The sequence below is a fragment of the Desmodus rotundus genome, chromosome 3 (genome assembly GCF_022682495.2).
Source record: "Desmodus rotundus isolate HL8 chromosome 3, HLdesRot8A.1, whole genome shotgun sequence".
Lineage (NCBI taxonomy): Eukaryota > Metazoa > Chordata > Mammalia > Chiroptera > Phyllostomidae > Desmodus > Desmodus rotundus.
Genome location: NC_071389.1, coordinates 190,035,782 through 190,059,406, shown reverse-complemented (window position 1 = coordinate 190,059,406; position 23,625 = coordinate 190,035,782). Strand labels below are relative to the sequence as shown.

The 23,625-nt window shown below is 46.9% G+C and overlaps 1 protein-coding gene across 2 annotated transcripts in view; it reads right to left on the bottom strand.

Moving 5' to 3' along the window:
• RFX4 (regulatory factor X4) overlaps positions 1-23,625 on the bottom strand; it is a 134,180-nt gene that overhangs the window by 5,571 nt on the left and 104,984 nt on the right. For both annotated transcript variants that reach the window (XM_024579275.3, XM_053922003.1), the window contains 4 exons: positions 18,835-18,954; positions 18,349-18,510; positions 6,732-6,894; positions 4,871-5,009 (listed from right to left, as the gene is read on the bottom strand). In XM_024579275.3, coding sequence (XP_024435043.2) covers positions 4,871-5,009; positions 6,732-6,894; positions 18,349-18,510; positions 18,835-18,954 — 584 coding nt within the window. The remainder of the gene's footprint in view (positions 1-4,870; positions 5,010-6,731; positions 6,895-18,348; positions 18,511-18,834; positions 18,955-23,625) is intronic.

Here is a 23,625-nt window from a genome sequence, read left to right as displayed (position 1 = left end):
TAAGCTTTATTAACTCATCACTCGCAACACCCCTGTAAAATAGGTACTATAATGACCCCCAGTTTTCAAATGAGGACATTGTGGCACTGGGCTAATCAGAGGCAGAGCAGAGATTTGAACCCATGAAGCCTGGCTCTGGCGTCAGAGATCCTGCACCACTAAGCCTAACTGATTTGTCTTCCCTTTGGCCCAGGATGCAATCCCAAAGCAGAGCCCCCTAAGCAAACTCGGAGACAGAGGACCCACTGACCCAGAGCTGATCTGGGTTGAGACAGATGTTCTATGAGAGCTGAGTGACTGGTGACCGGTGGGCAAGGCGGGGCCTTGGCCATCCAGAGGAGAAATGAGGAACAGCTTTCCAGTCCCTTCTACGTGTACTTCCAGTCTTACAGCTTCCGGTTGATCAAATGGCTTTTGAGCTCAAATTTACATTCCCAGCTTACGCTCATGGCTGCGGAAAGGGTGCACGTTCCATGAACACGTGTTGAATGTGGCTCGGAGAAATATTTGGTAGCTGTGTACTGGGTCTGGTTTGCTTTTTCTTTTGGGTCAGGCATGAGAAGGGGAACCTGGGAAGGTGCAGCTGACCAGATCCCTTGTTCACTTACACTGATGTGACCAAGGGCAGCAGCACTGCAACAAGCGTGTTTTTCTGAAATAATTTAAACTGTATACTGTGAAGCCCCATTCACCTGGACTTGCTCATTCAGAAATTATAAGAATTCAAGTAGGGCTGGAGGTTTACCTTTTTTACCCAGGAAGAAAGGATGTGTTGTGCCAATCAGCAGTGTAAGCAAAGGCGCACGCATACTCTATCTCAGAAAACAAATGACTACTGATTACTTTGAGTGTGTAAGGGCTGGCACGCATACAATTATTGCACTTCATGAGTGTGTTGTATCAGTTCTGTAAGGCAAACCTGGCAGGTATGTATTGGGTTGGCCAAAAAATCCGTTATGTTTTTTCTATGCAATGGCTCTAGTAGTGCATAGTTGTCTTTAACTTCGTTTGAAACAATTTTGTTAGATTGTATTTTGACAACTGTCATGTCAGCATGCATTAAAAGAAAACAACAAAACTGGTGAATTTTTGTGTAGGCGTTTTGGTAGTAAAGATAGAGTAGGCAACATGTTCAGTGTATTATGCTTTATTATTTCAAGAAAGGTAAAAATGCAACTGAGACACAAAAAAAGATTTGTGCGGTGTATGGAGGAGGTGTTGTGACTGATTGAATGTGTCAAAAGTGGTTTGCGAAGTTTCTCAGCACTATTGACATTCTGGCCAAATAATTCTCCTGCTGTGGGGCCGTCTCATGCACTGGAAGATGTTTCGCAGCACCCCTGGCCTCTACCCACTGGAAGCCAATAGCGGGAGATAGCTGACATGCTCAAAATATCAAAATCAATAAAGTTATTGGTGAAAATGAAAAATGTGTCTTTTATTTTACAGAAAAAAACATACGGACTTTTTGGGCAAGCCAACAAGTTAGTTTGAGCTGATGACCAATATTCCATATTCCACAATTGCAATTTTTCTTCAACTCAGACTGCTATACCAGTGAATCTGATATAATGAAGCGCGATAGGCAGTACTCAGGACTGGAACAGTGTGACCTGTGCTCTGGAAAGCTAGAACTAATTAGCCCTGCACTGGATTTTCCCCTAGATGCTCAACCTTAAGCCAAAGTACCAGGAGAGGAAAGAAGTAAGGTTATGCTGGGTGTGTGAGTCTTCTCTCCGGAAACTTGAAACTTACTGAGAATAGCTGCAGTAACCACTTGAATTTCCCTCCCACCCTCCAAAACACACACCAGTGTAGCGTTCAGTGCTGGGGGCTTGGGGTGGAGAGCCGGAGAATTTGCATTTGGGGCTGCTCGCCACTTACTGGATGTACGACTGGGGCCAATTACCTTCTGAAGCTTTTTCCTCAGCTTGAAAAACTAGAGGAAAATGCCTTCTTCCCAAGGTTGCTATGAGAATTAAGCGTACTTGAAAGTGCCTAAAATGGTGCTTGATGCATAAATGTTATCGAAAAACAAAAGATTCTTTGTCTTAAACTGTACCTTCTCCAGAAGCACTGACCTCACTCATCAACCTGGTGGAGACGTGATAAAATTAACTTCTCCCCACCCCGCTTTCTAAACGGAGCTTTCTAAATGGAGCTTTCTAAATGGAGACCTCGGCAGAAGCTGTGGAGTGCAGAGTGTGAGTGTGCATGTGTGGTGGGGTCAGAGGGTGCCAGAGCCTTTGTCCAAGGGCCACAGGGCACGGTGGTGAAGAGGCTGGCCAGGGACCCGTCACCTCACATGATGTCCTGGTCTGGGTTCAAAGGGCTTTCATTTAGTTCTCGGCCCTTCTCTCTGTTAAGCCCACTGACAGGTGAGAGTGCTCCAATCGAGGACTCTCGTGGAGTCTAGAGCAGATGCCGAGATCACCAGGGACCACATGGCCTTTAGGAGACCCTGGATTTTGTGATACAGCAACGGCTTTAACAATATCACCCCTGGAAAACCAGCTGCAGAAATTTCACGAGGAGGGACGAGGAAGTGAGGAAAGGGGGAAGATAATGTCGGGAGCTGTGGCTTGGAGTGTTAGCTTCATCTCCCCACTGCTGCTTGGACTAGTGTCTCTCACTGGAGCGTCAGCCCCCCCCCAAAGCAGGCACGTGTCTGTCTCCTTCTCCACTGTATTCTCAGAGGCTGCTGCAGTGGCTGCTACACAGCAGGCACCTGACAGTCGTTTAAGGAGTGAATGAATGAGTGAATGAGTGAATGAGCTGTTGGTGCTGTGTTAAGGGTCACCCAGTCCATAGCAGCAGCAGCTCTAAGTCACTTGGCAGATCACAGAGAGAAGCACAGACTCCACTCCCAAGAGAAGCAGTATCTAAGGAGGTGGCATCTCTGTGTGATGCAGTTGGAGATCTATAATGAATGCCCCAGGGGGTGATTTAGTGGAATCAACTTCTTGGCTTGTCTGGGGATTATGCTAGGGCTCCCCTTGGTACTGCAGATGGAAATCAAAACAGACCCGTTTGCCCCAAGTGCCAAGTATTGTGGATACATTCTCCGAGGTGCCCTCCCTCCGAGGCAAGTCTGTGCGCTGACAGCTGATGTAATTGTGGCCTCCACCCTAGCTCTCGTCCTGCCCTCTGTCTTCTCCACTCCTGCAGGCGCTGGGGAGCAGAGCTCCCTGGCTCTACCAGCCCCCTTTCTGGTTCATGCTTTCAGTGCTGCCAGGGCTCTCTTTCTTAAGCATAGCTCTCATCTTGCCACTCCCAGGCTCACAGACCCCCCGTGGCTCTCACACCTGCAGAACCAGGTGGGCATCCTCGGCACACCACACTATTGTTTATGCTGACCTTCTGTTTGCTCACCTGTCCATAAGTACTCAGAGAATGTCCATGTACGAGAGGCACCAAAAAGCAGTGCTTAAAAGCTTGGACAGTTGGGCCCCACTGCCTGGGTTCAAATCCTTGGGCAAATGACTCTCCCTTTCTTTTCTGCAAGGGTTACCGTGATGATGTGTAAAGTGCTCAGCACACGACACACTGTTCTTTCTGGTGGCTTGTCCTATGACCCAGGGTTACTAGACTTAACTTTGCCTTCAAGGAGCTTTGGGGTCTCCCGTGGGAGTCAGGAAAGTCAGCGATGGTAACAGTGTGAGAAGTGTTACCAGTGGAGGAAAGCCCAGGGCGCCCTTCGAGTACAGAGGAGTGGGGCCCATAAAGTCCTGGAGAAGGAAGGAGGCAGTGTCAGGAAGTGCCACAAAAGCCATGAGGTGCTCGTCCTGAACAGCAAGCACAAGGGGCTGGGGAAGGGAATCCAAGCCAGAGGAAACAATCTCAGCAAAGACCTGGGGACTACACGTGGGTTGGTGTAGCTGGAGCAAATACACGAGGGTGAGGGGAGGCTATCATTTGTAGGCCAGAAAGGTAGGCGTAGGCCAGATGATAATGAGTCTAAAGAGACATGCTAAGAAGTTGAACTTGACTCTGAAAATGACGACATGCAAAAGAGAGTATTATGACCAGCTGGGTTTCCCCCGAAAGATTCCTTTAGCTGCAGTGTAGGGAAGAGGACAGAAGTGAGACAAGTTTAGTGATATGGTGACCAATGGGAAGGCTTTGGCTGTCATCTAGGTTAGATGAAGGCCTGAGCTGAGGCAAGGACAGTAGAGTTGCAGAGACACTGAGGATGCAGAATTGAATGGGATTGGTGACCAGCTGTGTCTGCGGCCAGTGCACAGCAAAGTGTCTAAGACAACGTGAGTGTCCAACACTGGCATTGCAGGTGCGACCACCATTTCTATTCACCCAGGCCACAGAGCATCGATGCGGTTCATTAGACAGCGAGGAGCCAAAGGACACGCGTGGCCTGAGAATGATCCGATAAAGGGCCCACTTCAGGAGGATTCTTCTGGTAAGAGTGGGTGTGTGGGCTGGACTGAGAAGGACACACGTGGGAGATGGAGACGCCATTTGGAACGATGCCAAGATGATGGTCCTGGCAGGACTCGGGGAGAGTCTGCACCAGGAGAGTGGCGATGGGAAAGGGGACCCAAGGCCCATTCTGTGGGGGGCTGCCTGAAAAAGGACAACAGACGTCACAGCCGATTGGATCCTGGGATCAGAGAGGTCAAAGAGAGGGCGCATCTGCAGACAACTGTTTCACACCCACGTGCGTGAAAGGGGAGCATGAATGTGGTTGACACCCACCGTGGGCAGCCACTGAAGGGCCGAAGTGACAATGAGGAGAAGACCATCTTTTCCTTGGTGATACACAGGCTGCACGTACAGTATACAGAAGGTGCTTAGTAACTGTGTTACATTGACTGGACCTGGCCTGGGCAAGCAAGCAGGTCCATCAACTCACCTGTGCAGAGCTCCTGTGGTACGGGGCGTAATGGAGCGGTCCAGAGAGCGCTGCCTCGTGAGGAAGGGCTGGGTACTGGCTCTGCATTGGCGGAGGATGCTGGTTGCCATAGCTCCCATAGTTATAGCTTCCCGTGTAGCTAAAACACGTTAAGCACATTGAATATTATGAGTAATAGCAGGGAGAACAAATCAGTTTGACATCTTTAAAAAATCAACCTCACTTGCTTTTTGTCCTTTTTTCCTCCTATTATTTTTTCCCTTTTTTTCCCCTGAGTCTTACCATCTCCACTCTGTGGCTTTGTTGTGGTAAGTTTAAACTCCCAGGTTGATTTTCCTCCTCCCCTGGCACACCTCCCTTACCACCCAGCCAGTGCTCAGGGGACAAAAGCTGGCCCTGAGCCGAACACAATTAGTGATGGGAAACCTTTACTCCTGTTGTATTAAAAGTCCCATATTATAGCCTGAAGTCAAATGGAAAAACAAAGAAGTTACTCTGGGATTTATGGTTTTGCTTGTTCTGGCCTTGGTTTCCCCATGATGGGGAAGGATGCAGTGCCTTCTGTGAGCTCTCTCCTGGGAGAAAACGCCATGGCACGGTCAACAGGGCATCAGAGAGTGGGCTCTGAGCCTGGCTCTGCCACTTTCGCGCCGTGGGGCCTTGGGCTGCTTGTCTCTCCCATCTGTAAAAGCGCGGCCCGTGCTCATTCAGAGGGTCGCATGTGTGAAGACACTCCATACAAAAGAAGATCCTATGGACACACAGGACCTTATCATCACTGTCCTTAACTTTACAGCAAAGATGCTGACATATGGCCACATGGGTGTCTTGTTCTGCCATTCCTGCAGAGTCAAAAAGCTCTCTGAAATAATTTTCAAAGTCTATTTTAAGTGTGTGGGGAAATACTCTAAGAGCCTCCTGAAAAAATAATAGGTGCACTACTGATTGGTCGGGGGCACCTGGACCAACGGAAATAACTCAGGCCTGTGCCCACCCTCAGGGCCGCCACCCTGCTGCGTTGTGCAGGGCCACGGTGAGGAAGACACCTAGGAGGTCCTCCTCCTCCATCTACTCCTCCCCATCCCATGTGCCCCACAGCTGGTTGTGGGAACCTGGCTCGGGAGGCTCACTGCACCCACACAGCAGAGTCTCACCTTCTCAAGATTAAGGGCCCTTTCTAACATCATAAGCGTTTCTCAGATCACTGCACATTCGACACTGTAAGATCTGTGTCTTTTGATAAAGACAATGCATAATGGCAAAAAGCTACTGTGGTTCAGGTGGATTTGCAGTTCGTTCATCACAGCAACATCAATACATAACGTAGGCAAAATGAAGGATTTATTTATTCAGGGTCCAAAGCACCATTGGCACGCACAGGGATTCCCTGAACTCCATTAAAAATTACTGTCCTCCGGGGTCCTCCAGCTCTCAAGTGGGGAAGCCCTCCTCTAAGCAGCCATAAAAGACTGGGACCTACCATGAAGCTGCGTACAGCTACAAAGTACACAAAGAGCCACCGAGGGGAAAAGCTGAATGGGCGTTTTCAGCTGAGACTTTAAAGGAGTAAAGAGGGAAGAACACAGGCTTTGGAGGCAGGCGGATGCTCTGTCTGGACCCCACGTTTACCAGCTGTGGGACTTAGAGGAGCTGAACTTCATCAACCAAGTCTCTCAATTTCCTCACCTATGAAGTGGGGTCACTAATACCCGCCTCGCCTGGCTGTGGTGGGGTCTACTCAGTGTGGCGCTGAGCACACTGTGAGAACTCAACAAACGCTGGCGCTCTTCCTGTCCTTTGAGAAAACAACGGCCAACTAAGCCCTGCTCTTTAAAGTCAAGTTGAAAAGTAAGTCACCTACCCGTGCTCCTCTCTGTGAGGATAAACTGGTATCCTGTGCGTGACCGAGGAAGAAGGCACATGAGTACTCCTCATACAGGGGAGCTGTTGGGAGTTTTCAGCTGGGGACCCCGCTGCTGTTGTCACCGTGTACGTCAGAGACCACGTGTATGACTGCATCGCTCCTACAGAGAAAAATCAAGATACATCAGTCACTAGTACAGCTCTCACACCTCCAGCTCTTGCTTAGAACACTTCAGTGGTTTTCCGTGGCTCTTAAGCTGAAAGCCAAAATCTTTACAAAGTGTGGGTCTCTGGCCCTGCTGGCCTCACCAGAAGCATCCTCTACATCCAGCCACAGTATCTTTCTTCCCAAACTACCATGATTCCCAGCACCACAGGGCCTTTGCACACATTTCTGCTGCCTGGAACCGTCACACTTCCCTGGGACCCACGCATTCTTCATATGTCAATTTAGAGAAGCTGTCTCCTAACCCCAGACTGGATCAGATCCCGCACTGCCTACCACAGTGGTAATCCTAATCACAACTGATGGGGCCTACCACAATGTGTAATCATAATCAGTCAATGAATGTGATTTGATTAATGCCTACCCCCCCCCCCCCCAATGGACTGCGAACTCCATGAGGGTAGGGGCTTTGTCTATTTTGCCCACCATTGGATCTTGTCTATTTTGCCCTCAGTGTTTAGTACAGAGCCTGGAGGCCAAAAGACTGTCAATAAAGTTTTTAAAAGGAAGAAATAGGAAAGGAAAGACAGAAAGAAAGAAAGAGGGAGATAGGGAAGGAGTGAGAATGAAAGAAAGCTTGGGCAATGTAGCCCAGACAAGCCTAGAAAAATAACTTAACACTTAACAGGTGTTAAGGATCCAACAAATTGCCTTAAGCAAACGTAAGTAGATTACTGGGCTCTGCTTGTCTGGTCGTTTTGCAGATTATAAGACAGTGACCTTAACCATGACCTATTCCATACATATTATTAATGCCACTAATTTACTTTTTAATTGGATACCTTGAAGGTGCTGGGACTGAGAAAAGAAATTGACAAAATCAAAAACACTTAAGATGCTTAAGAATTTCATGAGATGGTTAGAATTAAAAATGGTAATTTAAGAAATCACTAATAATAAATAAGCTTATGTTATTTAATAAACTCATAACAACTTGACGATAAACTCATTAATTTCTGTTACATTCTAGAATGTTGACATAGTAGAAGTAATTAAACCTATTTTAGAAAGTAGAGGGAATAGGGACTCAACTCCCCCCTTGTAGGCAAATGAAAAATTAAAGAATTGGTTAAGGGAGGCCTGTTTTAAGAAGAGAAAACTTCGTTCTCCAATCCTATATATTCTGCAGCAAATCATTTCTACCTTAAAATTCCTCTGGAAAGATAAAGTTTTCATTTTTAAAATTCAGTCCGTTCCATTCCAGACACTCGCAAACAGCAAATGAGAGGCCTGTGCTGGCCCAGAGCCGGGGCAGGGGGCGGGTGGAGCCAGTGGGCCAGCCCTGCGCCAGCCCCATGACAGAGACCAGTGAGGAGTAGCAGGCAAGCGTTGTGGGACTAGCATCCTATTTAACTACATGTCTTTATTCTGAAAAGAACTTCACATTCACATCGACCCCTCGTATAGATTGGGGAATCTTTTGCAATGCCCAAAATGCTTTTTTTTGTGAAATGGCACAAATGCAGCCGCAGAGCAGGAAGGGAGGCGCATGGCCAGGAGCTGTGCCACCGAGTGCATGACAGACGCCCCTCGTGGAAGTACCATCCCCAGGTAGTGGGAGAAGAAATTAAAACAACATCGGAGCAAAACGTGCAAGCGGGAATGAGATGAAGGTCCATACTCTAAAGGTCCAAATTCTTTCTAGGGGAGCCTTGTACGTGGCCCAGAGTTTTCCAGGAGCCAGGGCTGAAAGGGAAGCCAGACCAGTTAGGAGCCACAGTATAGTAAACACATCGCTCAGGAGCATGCTGTCCTTGGCATTCAGAACAAACAGGAGTTTCCTTCAGACACCCTCATAAAGGGGCAACTGTGAACAGTTCAACAGGGTCCGCAACAGCGCCCTCATGATGGGCTCCACGTCTGGTTCTTAGGACTGTTCCCATGTGAACACTACTTCAGGCTACTGGTGTCACGGGAAAGTCCAGTCCAGGGAAACACAGCATGTCAAACAACTTGCCCAAGGTCCCAGAGTGAGTGGGTGGCCCAGGGGGCCCTGAACCCTGGTCTCCACACTCTGTCCATTTACTCTCCCAGGACGTCTCCTCACTCTGGGTCCTAGTTCTGCCGTGGACTGTAGGTAAGATCCCGGGCAAGCCTCTTAAGCTTTATGAGCTTTTCTTTCATCATTGTACAATAGGGATAATATCTGGAAGGCCTATTGTGAGAATTAACTGAGATAACATATATCCAAGTGTCTGACACAGGGTAGCTTTTAATGATATTCCAGCACTCTTCATCACGAATTCAGGTGTTCTTATATCATACTTGCTTAAAGTAGAAATTTCTATATTTCCCATTTCAGATTCCCAGGAAGACAAGTTTCTTGGTCATATTCTGTCACCACGGACAAAATGTTTGAATAGCAACAATAATTTAGCTAATGACGACAAAGTTCTAAACAGGTTTTTCTGTAACGAACTATAGAAATGATTCCTGAAAGTATAGTCTTTAAACAGGTTTTTCTGTAAAATGACTGGTGCTTATCCACCAGTATGGCTAAATGCCCCCCTTCCTATTTTGCACATTTACACCACATTACCTGCACCTCCCCCCCCCCCCCCCCGCATCATTTGTAACTACTGCAAAAAGACTGGAAGGAAACCCCCACCAAAAGATCATGTCCTAGGTGATCGGATTTTGTGTGAAGGCCCTCCTCTATATTTTGCATTGCATGTGAAATTACTGTTATAATTTTGAAAGTAGCCTTTTTATTAAAGGAGGTTATCTCTACATGGTGGAATTGAGGACGGTTTAAAACTTTTTCTTCATTTTTGCTTATCTGTATTTTTCTATAATGAAGGGGTATTGCCTCTGTGAAGAGAAAAACATTAAACTATATTAAACAAAATTGGAAGGGGGTGGGAAGAACAATGAACCAGCCACAGCCAGCAAGTGATTAACCCTTGAAGCCCCTGGAACCTTGGGAGAGCATAATGAGGTCAGCGGGGACTGAAAGGGGGCCACTAAGGAAGCCAAGGATTTTCTCTGCCCCCCAGGCCCCCCTCCCCAAGCAGCAGGACGATGCAGTGATAATAGCCATCACCTGAGAGAATGCAGAAGTTAACTTTTGTGTGAGCTCCTTATTCATCTCTGTATCCCCAACAGAGGGGTCTGCCAAATAGTAGGTGTTCAGTAAATTTCTGTCCCATTGAATTTGTTGTTGAAGGAGCAAATGCTGCTAGAAATAGACGTTATCAAACAAAAAGCCAGTGGAACTCCTGGAAAAATGGGCTCCTGTGGTCTGGGAAACAAAACCCCTAAATGGCCATGTGCCAGCAACCTAACAGACGCACTCAGGCAGGCTTAAGCAGATTAACACCTACTGGCTTGGGTGAGAAACCCTTTTCGAGGGGGTAGCTGGGGTAGCCGAAAAGAACACCCCTTGCATTCCCTTTCCGACCAGTGGGACCTCCAGTGAGAACTGCTGCTGCTTTTTAAAAGGAATGAATGAAGGGAAATCTGTGCAGTTAACAGTTTGTGCTTAATTTTTGAGACAGCTCTAATTGCTTTTTGTTGGTTGGTAAAACCATAACAAACTTTTCCTATTTGTCTAATTCCCTAACTTTCTCTTATTCTCCCCTTCCCATTCTTCTACCCGCAATGGCACGTCTGAGGACAGTGCTGGGTGCCCCTGATCTTTGAGAACCCCATAAGGATCCAGGAGGGTCTGAGCATCCTATAAAGGAAGGTGGTCCATGTTACAGTATTGAAACTGCCAGAGAGGAACATTTTCTTTCTTCTTTCCTTTCCATCCCCAATAAAACATGCTTTCCCCCTTTTTCCCAAGGGTTTTTTGTTGTTGGTGTTCGTTTGTTTGTTTTCCGGGAAAGGGTTTTAAACATAAGACAGGAAGGGTGCTTGGATTATACTACGCAGTCAGTAATGACTTGTTAAATAAATGATTGATTGATTGATCATCCAACATAAACCAGACCTCATGCTAGTTTCTTTTTATACAATGACTTGTTGAATCTTCACAATATCCTTTTGAAGTAAGCAGTATTACCTTCTTTTTTAGGTGAGAAAATTGAGGCCCAAGACTTGCTCAGGTAAGCGGCAGAGTTGGGATTTGAATCTAGACCTGCCCAGCTCCGAAGCCTTTCCACAACAATTGCTTCCCACAGTTGAATGTGCATTTGAATCACTGGAGTTCTTGTTAGAATGCAGATTCTGACTCAGTAGGTTGGGAGTCCAGCTAGTGTGTCTGCACTTATAACAAGCTTCTGAATGATGACGATGCTGTTGGTCGGCGGAGCACACTGAGCCCCAAGACTCCGTGACCCTCTACCTCCTGTCATGCACCCTGCATGTCAAGGGCCATTAAAAATCAGAGGTTGTAAGACTGGTACATACACGGGAAAATATAAGCTACTTCCCAGCGCCCTGGCTGTGCCCTTCCCTCAGATCGTGGACTAAACTGTTTGAAAATTTTCCCCACTAGGATTCTATGAACCATCCAGCTGTTGCTCAGGTTTGGAGCTAACCTAAGCCTGTTGTTAGTACTTTCCTGAGAAACAAGCCCCTTTAAGTTTTATGTCCAGAATGTAGAGCTGCTCTGCCCTGAAACAGTAGCCACTAGCCATCGGTGGGTATTTAAATTTAAAATGAAATGCAACTAAAAATTCAGGGTTTTGTTTTTTTCCTTTTTTTTTTTTTTAGTTGTATTAGCCACATTTCAAGTGCTCAGTAGTCACGTGTGCGGTTAGTGTCTACTGTTTCAGACACGTGGACAAAAAACAGTTTCCACCATCACAGGAAGTTCTCTCTGTGCTACTTGACTGTATCTGATACTAAACAAACATTCCATGTAACTTTCAGGACTGAGACGTATATCCATAAATCCCACTGCCTATCATCTATCCTCAGGGTAGTTGGGCTTAAGGAGAATACTTGCTGAAGCTAAAAAACTCATCTGTTTGAGTTCAACTTTGTCAATAGTTCCATGGCCAAAATCTAATTGACAAAACTGACCAAGGGCGGCAAGTCAGTCAGTTCCCAGAGAGACGTTGATTCATGCATGGCCCGGCCCCCGCCGGCCTCAGCAGTGTCCTCCCTGGCCACACCCTCCTCTACTTGCAAGCACAGTCAGTCCGCATGCTGCCAGGCTCCTTTCGGGCTCAGGCCTGTGCACACGCTGTTCCCCACTGCCCGGCATGTTCTCCTCCTCCCCCTCCTGCACCTGCCTGACTGCCTGTGAGACTGCAGGTCTCAGACCGGTGCTGCCGCCTCACAGAGGCCTTCTCTGACCCCCATCTCCGGTGGGTCCCCACGTCGTACCCTTTCCTAGCACACTGTTCTTTTCACTGTGACCACGTGAAATTATGTGTTTACCTGGTGGTCTCCCTTGGTATTGATCCTCATCTGCACTAGAGTGTAAGTAGCATGAGAGCAGCAACCATGCCTGTTTTTCTCACTTCTGCACCCCCAGGACCACTGATTAGACAGGGAGTACCTGGGAGGAACGAATGAATGACACATCCTGAGGTCCCGATACCAAGCCAAGACCTTGATGGTGTGAAGTCAAGAGCAAATTAACCGTCTCTTTTCAATCCCAGCTTATATTTTCCGATTTCGTTCCTTTAAAGAAAAGGAAGCAGCAGGGATTAGGAGGGGGAGTTCGCTGGCCGTGAGAACTTGGAAGTTCTGTGAGGAGTCATCACAGGCTCAGAGGCTGGCCCACAGCGTCTGCCATACCCCAGTCAGTTTAGCTGCTCTCAGGAATAACTGAGCTTTTGTTATTTGGAAAGACTAGGGGCCAGTTATCTTTGTTACATCCTCAACCAATGCAGAGAAAGTGCAGCTGGGCAGGCCAGATGTTCTATAGTTAGGACCATTTATGAGGAATTTGCTTTTATTTCTTTAGGCATCCTAGCATCTCAGTGATTTGATTTGCTGGTTTTGTGTTGTAGGGAACCCATGGTGGGAGGGCGAAAACATGAGTTTAATAGTTAACTTTTATTGTCAGTGTTAAAGGAGGGAATACTTAAAATGACATCATAAACAAGGTCTTGGAGCCTTGTGGTGGCCTGACCCGGACAGAGGGGGAGCTTAACATTTTGCTTTGAATGACATTAAAGAATTGCAGCCCAATGTCATGTTAAGTGGGCAGGTCAGTTTGGTACCACCTGCCATGCTCCCAGGGAGGAAGAGAGCCAGTTTTCCTTAAAGAAAGTTAAGGTTACTGACTTTGCTGGGCCATGAAGGAGGTGGCAAGCCTACAAAGTTAGGAGAAAAAAAAAATGGATATATGGGAGCCCTGGCCGGGTAGCTCAGTTAGTTGGAGCATAGTCTCATATACCAAAAGGTTGCAGGTTCAATTCCCAGTCAGCGTACATACCCTAGGTTGCTGGTTGGAGCCCAGTTGGGGCACATAATGGGAGGCGACCGAATGATATTTCTCTCTCCTCTCCACTCTCTCTCTGTTTTTCTCCCTCCTCTTTAAAGTCAATAAAAGCATGTCCTTTGGTGAGGATTTTAAAAATATATACATATGGGAATCACAGCTACCCATTTGTGGAAACCTGTTGAAATGGAACACTTTAACCATTTTCTTACCATGGCATTGCCATAGACTTGAATGTGTCCAGTCAAAATCAGCCATGTGTCAGGTTCAATTTTTGGTGCCTGATATTCCTTTCCTTTCAGTTTCATTATTTTCCCTTTTTAAAAACAATTACTAAATACAGTCTTAAGAAAACACATTTAGAAATACTATGTTTAGGTGTGGACAGAAACCTCAATATCATGACTGTATTCCTAGTAAGTCATCACCCCTTGTCTCTGCTACTTTGTATCCCCTAGTCCTTGTATCAAAAGGACGCCAGAGGGTTTTGTGCAATGAACTGATTTTTCTCTTCGTGCCCACCAAGCAGACATAATACGGTTGCCTTTCTCATGGCTGAAAACGGAAGTGTCCGTCCAGATGAGACATGGATGGGTGTCGACTCTCCCTGAGTTGGTAACATGCACGCATCTGAGCAGTGCCACTCAGAGTGTGCTCGAAACCAACAAAATGATTGGGTCACATACAAGTCCACGTGGGTGCTAATAAACCGTTTCAGCCGAGAGTTTTATTGTTCAATTTTACCCACTTCTTTGTGTCTCGCTTCCTGGTTCAGGTCCTCTTAAAAATATGGGTTTTGCTTCATTTTTTGTTAACCACTTCAGATCCTTTCTGGAAAGTAATGGTATATAAACAAGCAATAATTTTAAGATGGAAGTAAAAATTAACTGGGCATGAAAACCATATGCTGAGTTAACCTTTTTAAAAAAGAAACATGGTAAATGCATTTTATACAATTTATAATTGCTTTCCAATTTACTACATTGGCTAATGAAAAATTACAAAATCCCCTAATTTAAGAAGCCTACCATAATAGATTTCCTACTATTTAGGTGTATATCATAAATAAATAATTTGTGCTTTATAATGTAATATCTATAAAACCATACATGTTGTTAGGAAATTATATTTATGCTTCTTCCAAGACCATGAGCCACAATACATGCCAAGATCCGGTCCAATTTAGCAATGGAGTATTTCAAAAATGTACTCAACAAAAATATTATACATAATTTCATGTGGGATGACATTTTTAATGCCCCCTGGAGATATCTGAGAACAAAGCTGGAATGCGCCAAAATCTTCAAAGGTTGCAGTCTTCTGAGAAGAACCTGGTTCACATTTGTATTTCTAAGAAGCTACTTTTATGACTCTTGAACACATTGCCCAGAAAGCTCTGCACACGTTTATGATATTCCTGCGGCTTTGCCTATCACACCTGCCATGCCTCGAGGCCTCCAAATTGCTGCGAAGAAGGCCAGGCCGACTCACTGGCTGGATGAGAATTACGAAGGGAACCTAGAAACCTTTCCTTCTCACTCCTCCCGTCCCCTTGTTTCCTTAGAGTCTCTTTGTTTGTTACGTGGCTACATGGCCAGAAAGGTTCCATTCAAATTGTTTCCGCTTCATAATGCGGAACTATTTTATTTGCATAATTTCCCTGTTTATTTCACTAGTGAGGAGGTCATCGCTGACTGACCTGCGTGTGCGGGGGCAGGATACGGGGCAGGATGGTTCAGGTCGCTGGCTCCTCGCCGTTCTTACTGCCCTCGCTCCTTTCTGAGTGAGGCCAGAGACTCGGGAGGGCTGCCCTGTAATTCTAGTCTCACGAGACCCCTGAGCAGCTGAAGGGCTGTGAACAGTGCTTTAGTTTCCTTCCCTTTTTTATTTTCAGTGAACAACGTTGTTCTTTATAATTAATTCCTTGTCCTTGTCCTGAGTCCTCCAAGCAGGAACTACAACGACCCACTATGGAGAGGAATGGGGCGGGGGCGGGGGGGGGGCTCATGTTCTTTCTCTTCAAAGTAGAAATCAAAACATGATTTCAGGGGCATCTATGTGAGGAAAATTTGGTGATGTTCAAATCGAAATTTCCACAGAAGAAGAGAACTCTCTCTAGCTGTGCACCCAAAGTGAAATCAAAGCTCGATCGAATGCCAGTTACCAACAACGCTACTTTTCAATATTCTTGAAGAATCCAGGCTCCTTAGCAGTTCCTGACAAAGGGTCACTGGGCTTGTTGGCAAGTTTCTGCCTTTGGCAAAGTACAGAGGAGGCAGCCACCTTACGGGCCCCTTGCATCTGCTCCTTTTTGCTCTGAGTTGCTCCAGTTCTGGACAGAGAGGAAACTTTAGGGGAGGAATGAATCAAAGACTGCTGGAATACCCACTTCAAGTTCCCTGAAAACGGCCAGCTCTCTCTTGCCTCCTGGACTCCCACACATTACTTCCTCTGCCTAGAACACCTCTCATTACTCAGCCTTCCCAGACTCTCCAAACACACACTGACCCTTCTCCTAACCTGGCACTCATCACATTATCCCAGAACTTAGAGCCCTAACCTCTAAACTGTCAACTCCTCCAACTCCCAGGTGCAGGGACCATGAGTCTCTTCTTCGTGTCACCAGCTGCCTGAACTGTTCAGCACGCAGAAGCCACTAGAGAAATACTGCATAAGCGGATAGATGTGTGAGTGAGCAAATGGGTAAGAGACAACATCCTAAATAGGGCTGTCTCATTCTATTTATTTGGTCTTCAAAAAACATAATTGGGTTCCCAGTCTATTCTGAAAACAGTTCTATTGTAAGCAGAACGAGGATATAACGAAGCCTGTGCTATGGGGGTCTGGAGGGAGATTCTAACCTGGAGGGTGAGGGAAGCAAAGGTCAAGGAAGATGAGTAGGGTTTTCTCGGGATGGAAGGACAGCCCTGGAGGTGGAGCCGGGAGAAGTGCTAGGGAGAAGGAGAGCTTTAGGCTTTAGTGTTGGCAGTGAACTCTGTGCCCCAGTGCTTGGAGGAGACATATGCTTCAGGAAAACAAGCCCCGTGGGCAGTGCGGTAACCAGCTTGAGAGTCACTGGAGATGTCCGTGAGAGACGGGGACGGCCTGAACCACATGGCAGTGGTTGGGTGGGAAGGAGTGGGTCAGTCCAGATCGGCACTGGAACAATTTGACTTGGGAGGTGTGGTGGAGAATGTCTCCTCCCAATACATCCCCTCCTTCCCTACCTGGGGAGATGCTAGCCCAGCCTCTCTTTGCAGTTACAGGAGGCCGTGTGACCAAGGCCCAGGTGATGGAATATAAGTGGAAGTGACATGTGCCACCTTCAGGCCAGGGCTTGGCAAAGCCCTGAGGCAGAGGTCTTCAAATTGGGGAGCCTGAGAAAGTAGCAAAGGCTTGCCTCAACAAGCTTCTAGGTGTGGAGGTGTGGAGGCTTGTGAGGCAAACTGCTGGGCCCCACCCTAGAGTCCCTGATGCAGTAGGTCTGCAGTGGGACCTTATTAATGAGCATTTCTAACAAGTTCTCAGGAGATGCTGAGATTGCTGGCCCGTGGACCACACTCTGAGAACCACTGCCCCGGGGTATGGTAGAGCCTAATACTGAAGGAGTATGCGCCTCCAAATGGCTGCATTACAGAGAGCCACCTCTCTGAACACCCTGCCAGCACTGTTTGCAAGCATGCAATAGATTTCTACTGTGTTAACTCCACCCATGTTTGGATCTGTTTGTTACAGTAGCTTAGCCAATCCTAATACAGGAGTGGAGAGAGAGGAAAACTTGGAGCTGACTCCCAGATTTGGTGCTTGGGTAACTGGGGCGATAGTAAAGCAGGGTTTGGATGGAAAGATAATGAATTGATTATGACAGTCATACTAAGCCCTCCGCTCCACAAAGACTGGTCTGTTCACCCGCCCCACCTCCGCCCAGGGCCCCTTGGGCAGAAGGTGGTCTCTGCCTTTGTTGATGTGCACCCACCCTCTCCCACTAGCTGAGTCCTTCCTGTTTTCTAAGGCTGGCTGTGACTCTGGCCCAAAGGCTTCTCTCCTGCCTGCCAGAGTCCAGACGGGAAGGAAACTGCTTCTCCCTCCAGGCTCCCGCAGCACTCCTGGGGGCAGCCCGCATTCTGTAGGCTTTAATCTCCGCAACCCCTTCTGCCTGGGTGCACACCACGTCCACAAAGCGCTTCGGCCTTTCTTGCCTCATCTGATCACAACCGTGTGAGCGAGGTACTCACACACACACTATTATTGTATATTAGCTACACTTACTGAATATCTCACATACAATATATCATTTCCACAAGTCTTGTGAGCAAGGGCATTTGTTGAATTGAGTAAAGGAATTTATTTATGTCTACTATTGACTACGGTGCCCAGGACAAGGAATTTAGCCTTTCCAGCCCATTCGACCCTTCCATGGGCCTGTGACATTTCAGCCAAAGCTCACCGGTCTCTGAAAAGGCCCTGCATGTCTCCACCCTTGTGTGCGCCCACACTGCCTCTGCCCAGAAGGCCCGCCTGCTACACCTTTGTCAAAGTCAAATTCCAGCTCAAATCCTCCTTCTTAGTGAGGCTTCTCTTGACACCTCTGACCAGGTAGAAGCCCTGCCTCCCGTGGGGACGCACAGCATCCATCCATTCGCACTTCTCTATGCCCTGTCTCATGATGGCTGCGTGTGTGGCTGGCTGTCCGCCCCATTTTCCCAGATGCCTATCAGCCTGTGGTTCATAGAGAGCTCACTTTCTTGTTTCCAAGAATGGCTGTGTATGAGTTTATGTTTTGTATCATTTTAATTATTTTAATGGCTTAGGTTTTGGAGGGATGGAGATTTTATCATATACTTAACCTGCCAACTTGAAAGCAGGAGCGTAAAGAACATGTACAAACAAACAAACGAATGACTGCCAAGTCATCTGTAAGTCCAGGAAAACACTCAGGCTTTGGCCTTCATGGGGGGCAGCGGGCTGGGGGGAGGAATGTTCTCCCAGGAAGCTCTTGCTTTAGACACCAACTCCCCACTCAAAGCCGTGAGGGGCCTTCCTTACCTGTGGTGCTGAGGCCAGTGTACTCAGGGGACGGGTTGCTGACAGGGGAGGATGGATGTGGCACTTCCACGGACGTGGCTGATTTTGCTGGAGAAAATGACGGCACCGGTGAAGGGGTTGGCGGGGCAGCATCCGTCAAGAGAATCTCTTCTCGGACTTCTGCTACAGGCAGAGAAAAGGGCAGGTTCTCAGGGCCCAAGGTCAAGGCGAGTTGTCCTTAAAGGGCTTTAAAAAAGGAAATATACTTTCTAATCTGTGTCACATAACACCCTTCGTGGGTGCCCCATCACCACCATGTCATGCGAGGCCATTCCCAATGGCCGCACGCCCACTCTAAATGGAAAAGGACATCCCTGGTTTCACACCACATGACCTGCTCGCCGTAGCTACATCCTTCGGGATACAGAGCTAAAGAGGCAGGGAGTACAGAGGTGAGGATACAGGTCAGACCCCAAGGAGGGAAGCGCCCGGGCGATGCTGGCTTACCAGTGCTCCCTTCTCCCTTCATGGCTCGCATGAGCTCGTTGGCCCGCTCCTGACAGTGCAGGGATTCTAACAGGTAGAGCACGTAGTCGTCAAACATCAAGTGAATTAGGTGAAACGACCCTGGTGAGAGGGGATCCAAACAGAACGGTGAGTCCTGTCGGCTCCCGCATGCCCCTCCTCTGGGCCCACAGTACAGGTTACACTGTGTTCTCCTGCTGTGTTCGGGAAGCGCATTCCCTTCGCAGGGAGGCTCTGCAGGGTGACAGGCTGCTCTTTTTTGCATATCTGCCACCTAATTGAGTGCTTAGCATAGGTAAGGGTCCCTCACCCTTTGTGGTAACGCAGCCTTTCCCTCGCTCAGTCTATTAATACGACACCATCAAAGATGGCACCTGTGGAGCCATCTGTCCAAACGCCCCTGAGCTCCCCCATGTACACTGGCCTCATCGCCATCTGAGCACCTTCACTTTGTTCAGTTTTACTGTTTTATTAAGATTTTATTTATTTTTACAGGGAGGGAAAGGGAGGGAGAAAGAGAGGGAGAGAAACATCGATGTGCAAGAGAAGCATAGGATCCGCTGCTTCTTGCACACCCCCAACCCAGGCATGTGCCCTGAGTGGGAATCGAACCAGTAATCATTCAGTTTGCGGGGTGGTGTCCAACCCACTGAGCCACACCAGCCAGGGCTTGTTTGGTCTTATCTCTTCCGCAAGCACACCACCTTAATTTCCGCATTGGACTTTAAGGGCGTCCATGGCGGGAACATTGCCTTCCAGCTCATCGGTATCTGCCAATTACCTAATTCTAGGAGAGGAGAATTGACATTTTAAGTTTACAGTGACTGAATTATTTCCTTAAATGTTTCTAAGACCTTCATTTAGCACATGATTCTTAGAAAAAGTATTACATTGAAAAGTTTTGGTATTTTCAAGTAGTTCTCTCCATTTTCAATTTAAAGTAAGCTCTTTCATTCAAAAGGATGTGAACAATAATTTTAAAAGATTTTCCAATATGCCGGTCCCTGTGCTCACAGCTGTGTGTTCTCTGATGTAATCTCTGCAACCACCCTGTATGGTAGGTATTTTTATTCCTAATTTGCAAGTTAAGTACTTGTGCAAGGTGACACAATTAATAGGTAACATATTATTCCAAAACCGTCTTTTCTTCCATGTCATGCTGCCACCATGGGCCGGGGAAGGGCCCATGTATGGTGGGCGCTCAGTTACTGTCTGCTGCGGTCGAGGCTTCCTGAAGGCCAGAGTCAGGGCGAAGGGCCGAGCCTTCATGTCCGTCCCACGTCCTCAGCTCTCACGGGCACATCTGCATGTAGGTATCCTGCTGTCCCATGAAATGTCCCCAACTCACCCACCTCCCTACAAGCGCACCTCCTTTTCCAATTTTCCTTGAGTGGGAACAGAGTTTTCTTCCCCAAAATATGCTCTTTGGAGGGGATAGTGATTATTGTAAGGTGGTTATTTTTAAGAAACAGAAGACTGAAGAAGAACCTTTGACATTTCCAACTGCCTAAAGAATTTAGACAGGGGACCTGTCTTGCTCTGTGGCAGCCACTATGTTAACAACTATAGATTTACTGTTGTAGTTAATCCTCAGCACAATTGTGTGAGATGAGTGACACCCTCCTTTTGCAAAGGAGGAAGTTGAACCTTACGGTGTTAAAGTGGTAATGCAATTGTCCAATGTCACACAGCTATTACGTGGCAGAACTGAGACTTGAGCCCATGACCGTCTAATTCTGCAATTGTTCAGTTATTCTGCAACATGGCCCTCTAAAAGGGGGATGGTAAAATCTATGTTACAGAAATACCACAGTGAGGAAAAGTACACACTAGGTGCTGACTAAATGGTAACTATCGTTATCATCCCTAAGGTCTCTTTTGCTTCTAGTGTTCTAAGATCCTATAACTCTTTTGTTTATAGTCGAAGAAGTCAAAAGATAGCATCAAATCCAAAAGGACACTATCTTCAACATGAAGAAGTATTTGCTGGGATGTTGCTCTAAGTCAACAAGCATGGAGAGAAACATACTATGAAACAATGAATTAGAATGGAAAAACGGAGTCTAGATGATAAAAATGGGTTTAGACTAGTTTTAACACAGGCAGGCACCTTAGAAATAGTCTCTACAACCCTCCTGTTTTATAAGACACGGAAAAAAGATCTGGTGAGTAGAAGAAACTTGCCTAGGGCCACACTGCTAGAGAACATCAGAGCTGGGCGTAGAGACAATGCTCGTTTGGGGCTCCAGCTCTCTTCCATAATGGCCCTGATGGGCTGGTCACCCAGTTGGTCTGTGACTTTCAGTCACCTCTCAGACAAGTTTGTAGAGCTACTGCTTCCTGCCTTTTCTGGTGCTAAGCGCTCTGAGCAGAAAGGACACGAAAGCTTCGCAGTCCCCGACCCCACAAAAGCTACGGTGTCCTTAGTAAGCAGAAATCAATCATTAAGATTATCGGGCAACAACCAGGTCAGTGCCAGAGCGTCACGGCCGCGGGAGCAGTGCAAACAGAGAGGGGAAGTGAAAAGGGGATACAGGGAGACTGGACAGGAGGAAGGGTGGGGAGGGCACCGGACTAGAGAGGAAGAGAAAAACATCCAAGACAGAGGCAAATGGGAGAAAGACGATTACAGCAAACACCCCCTGCCTTAGTCTCTCCTTAGCACCTATCACCATTTGTTACACTATATATTTAACTCATTATTGTTATCTTCCTCCATTAAACTGTGTGCTCCATAAATGCAAGGATTTTTATGTTTCCCCCCCGCCCCATTTCCCTATACCCAGTGTCTCGGAGAGTGCCAGGCATACAGTAGAGGCTCCGTGAACATTTGTTGGATGAATGGATCACATGGGCAAGCACTGACCACTGGCCACGTGCACTGTGCTACGCTCTTTTAATTTTCCAACACCATGAAGACGACATTATTATCTTCAACTAATGCATGGCAAAATAAAGGCTCGGAGAGTTTAAATAACTTGCCTAAAGTCACAGAGCTAATGACCATCAGAGCCTGTTATGAAAAAAGGCATCAGGACAGAGACAAGAAGAGATTTGGTTTGTTGTTGTTATGTGGTAACATAATTAACTGCATGTTATAGAATCAAAGCTTTTCTTTTTTTTCTTGTGAAAAACTTCAAACATGTAGAAAGGTATAGGGAATTTAAAAATGAACACCAGTGTACTCACTGCCCGGCTTTATTTAGTATTCCAGGACCTAAGCGTACCTTGACTAGTCCTTGAAGATTCTCCTCCTACCACACGTGTTGTATTGTTTCCTAGAATTTGGTGTGACCCTTTTTAAACACATGAAAATTAGTTTTCAAATTAGAATCAATAGTTAATTGAATCTGTTTACAAATTTTTAAATTTCCCTCATCTTAAAATGGGGCCCTCAAATTCTTTGACTTTTCTTCCAGGGGGAATTTTGGGGCTACACATCCCCTTCAGCCACAGTGGGCTTGTGACTGTTTTGACCAACAGTGTGGAGGAGGTGACCCTGTTTAACTTCTGAGATTGGGTCATAAAAGGCAGTGCGGCTTCCTGCTCAGAATGCTCACACATGGAGCCTTGAGCTCACCAGCTGAGTTGTTTAACTCTTCAAAAGCCACTATGCTGTGAGGAAACTAAGCCACACGCAAGGGCCTCCTGAAGGCACCTTGCTCTGCAGTCCTGGTCGTCACATCGTCCCAGGCCAGACACCAGACACACGAGTGAAGATGCCTCCAGCCATCGATTCATTACCAGCTTCTGAGTCTTCCCATCCAAGGCCCTAGGCGTCACAGAGCAGAGAAAGTGCCCCTGCTGTACCCTGTCCGGATTCCTGACCCCAGAACCCATTAGCAGAGTAAGAAAATGATTGTTTTAAGCAACTAAGCTTTGGGGTAATTTGTTACACAGCAAAAATAACTAGAACATCGTTGCCTCTTATATTCCAGACCCTCACTGTGGCCTTATTGTTCCTCTTGCTGAATGCATCTTTAATGTTTTATTTTTTAGGTGGAGTTCTATGGGTGCCACGTCTCTTACCTTTGTACATCTCTGAATGTCTCTACTGTGCCCTCACTCTTGAGTAATGGTTGACAGTTCTTTGTTCTCAACACTTAAAAGATATCATGCCATTGTCTTCTGGTACCACTTGTGACTCATGATAGTCTAATTACTGTTCTTTTTTTCCCATAGCTTTAATTTTTTTAAACCAAATCCATCAATAAGGATTTTTAAAAACCATTGGTGAGGATTAAATAAATTGGTCTAGCCTTTTTGTCCACGCATCCGAGCCCAGGGCACATGTCTTAACTGTGGCCATTGGAAAAGGACGGGTCTCGTGGTCAGGAAAATTTAACTGTGAGGCAGAGCCCTACCACTTGCCCCGTTAATTTGGGCAAGAACATTCTCTAAGCTCTTCTTCCCTCCCTGCGAAAAGGTCCTTATTATTATCATCTGCCTTGCAGAGTTAGTGTGAGAGTGAAATGGTAGTGTGTGCTTCCTAGGCAGGTGCTACAGGCAGTGCCATTGTCCCACCTGTGCTCCACGTTCTGTCACACTGAGGGCTGGTGGTTGTGAGAATTAAATCAGAAAGCACCTCATATCACATGTCAGGTGTGCTAGGCTCTCAGTAGATGTTACTTTGTTTCTGTGAGTTGTGTTTCACTGGAGAAAGGAGAGGCAGTGGCAGTGTGGCTCATCAGAGAGAAGTCCATGGCAGACCTACCCCCGCCCCGGGTCCCTGTCTCCTCTCCTGCAAATGGAGAGCAATTTCTGCTTCCTAGT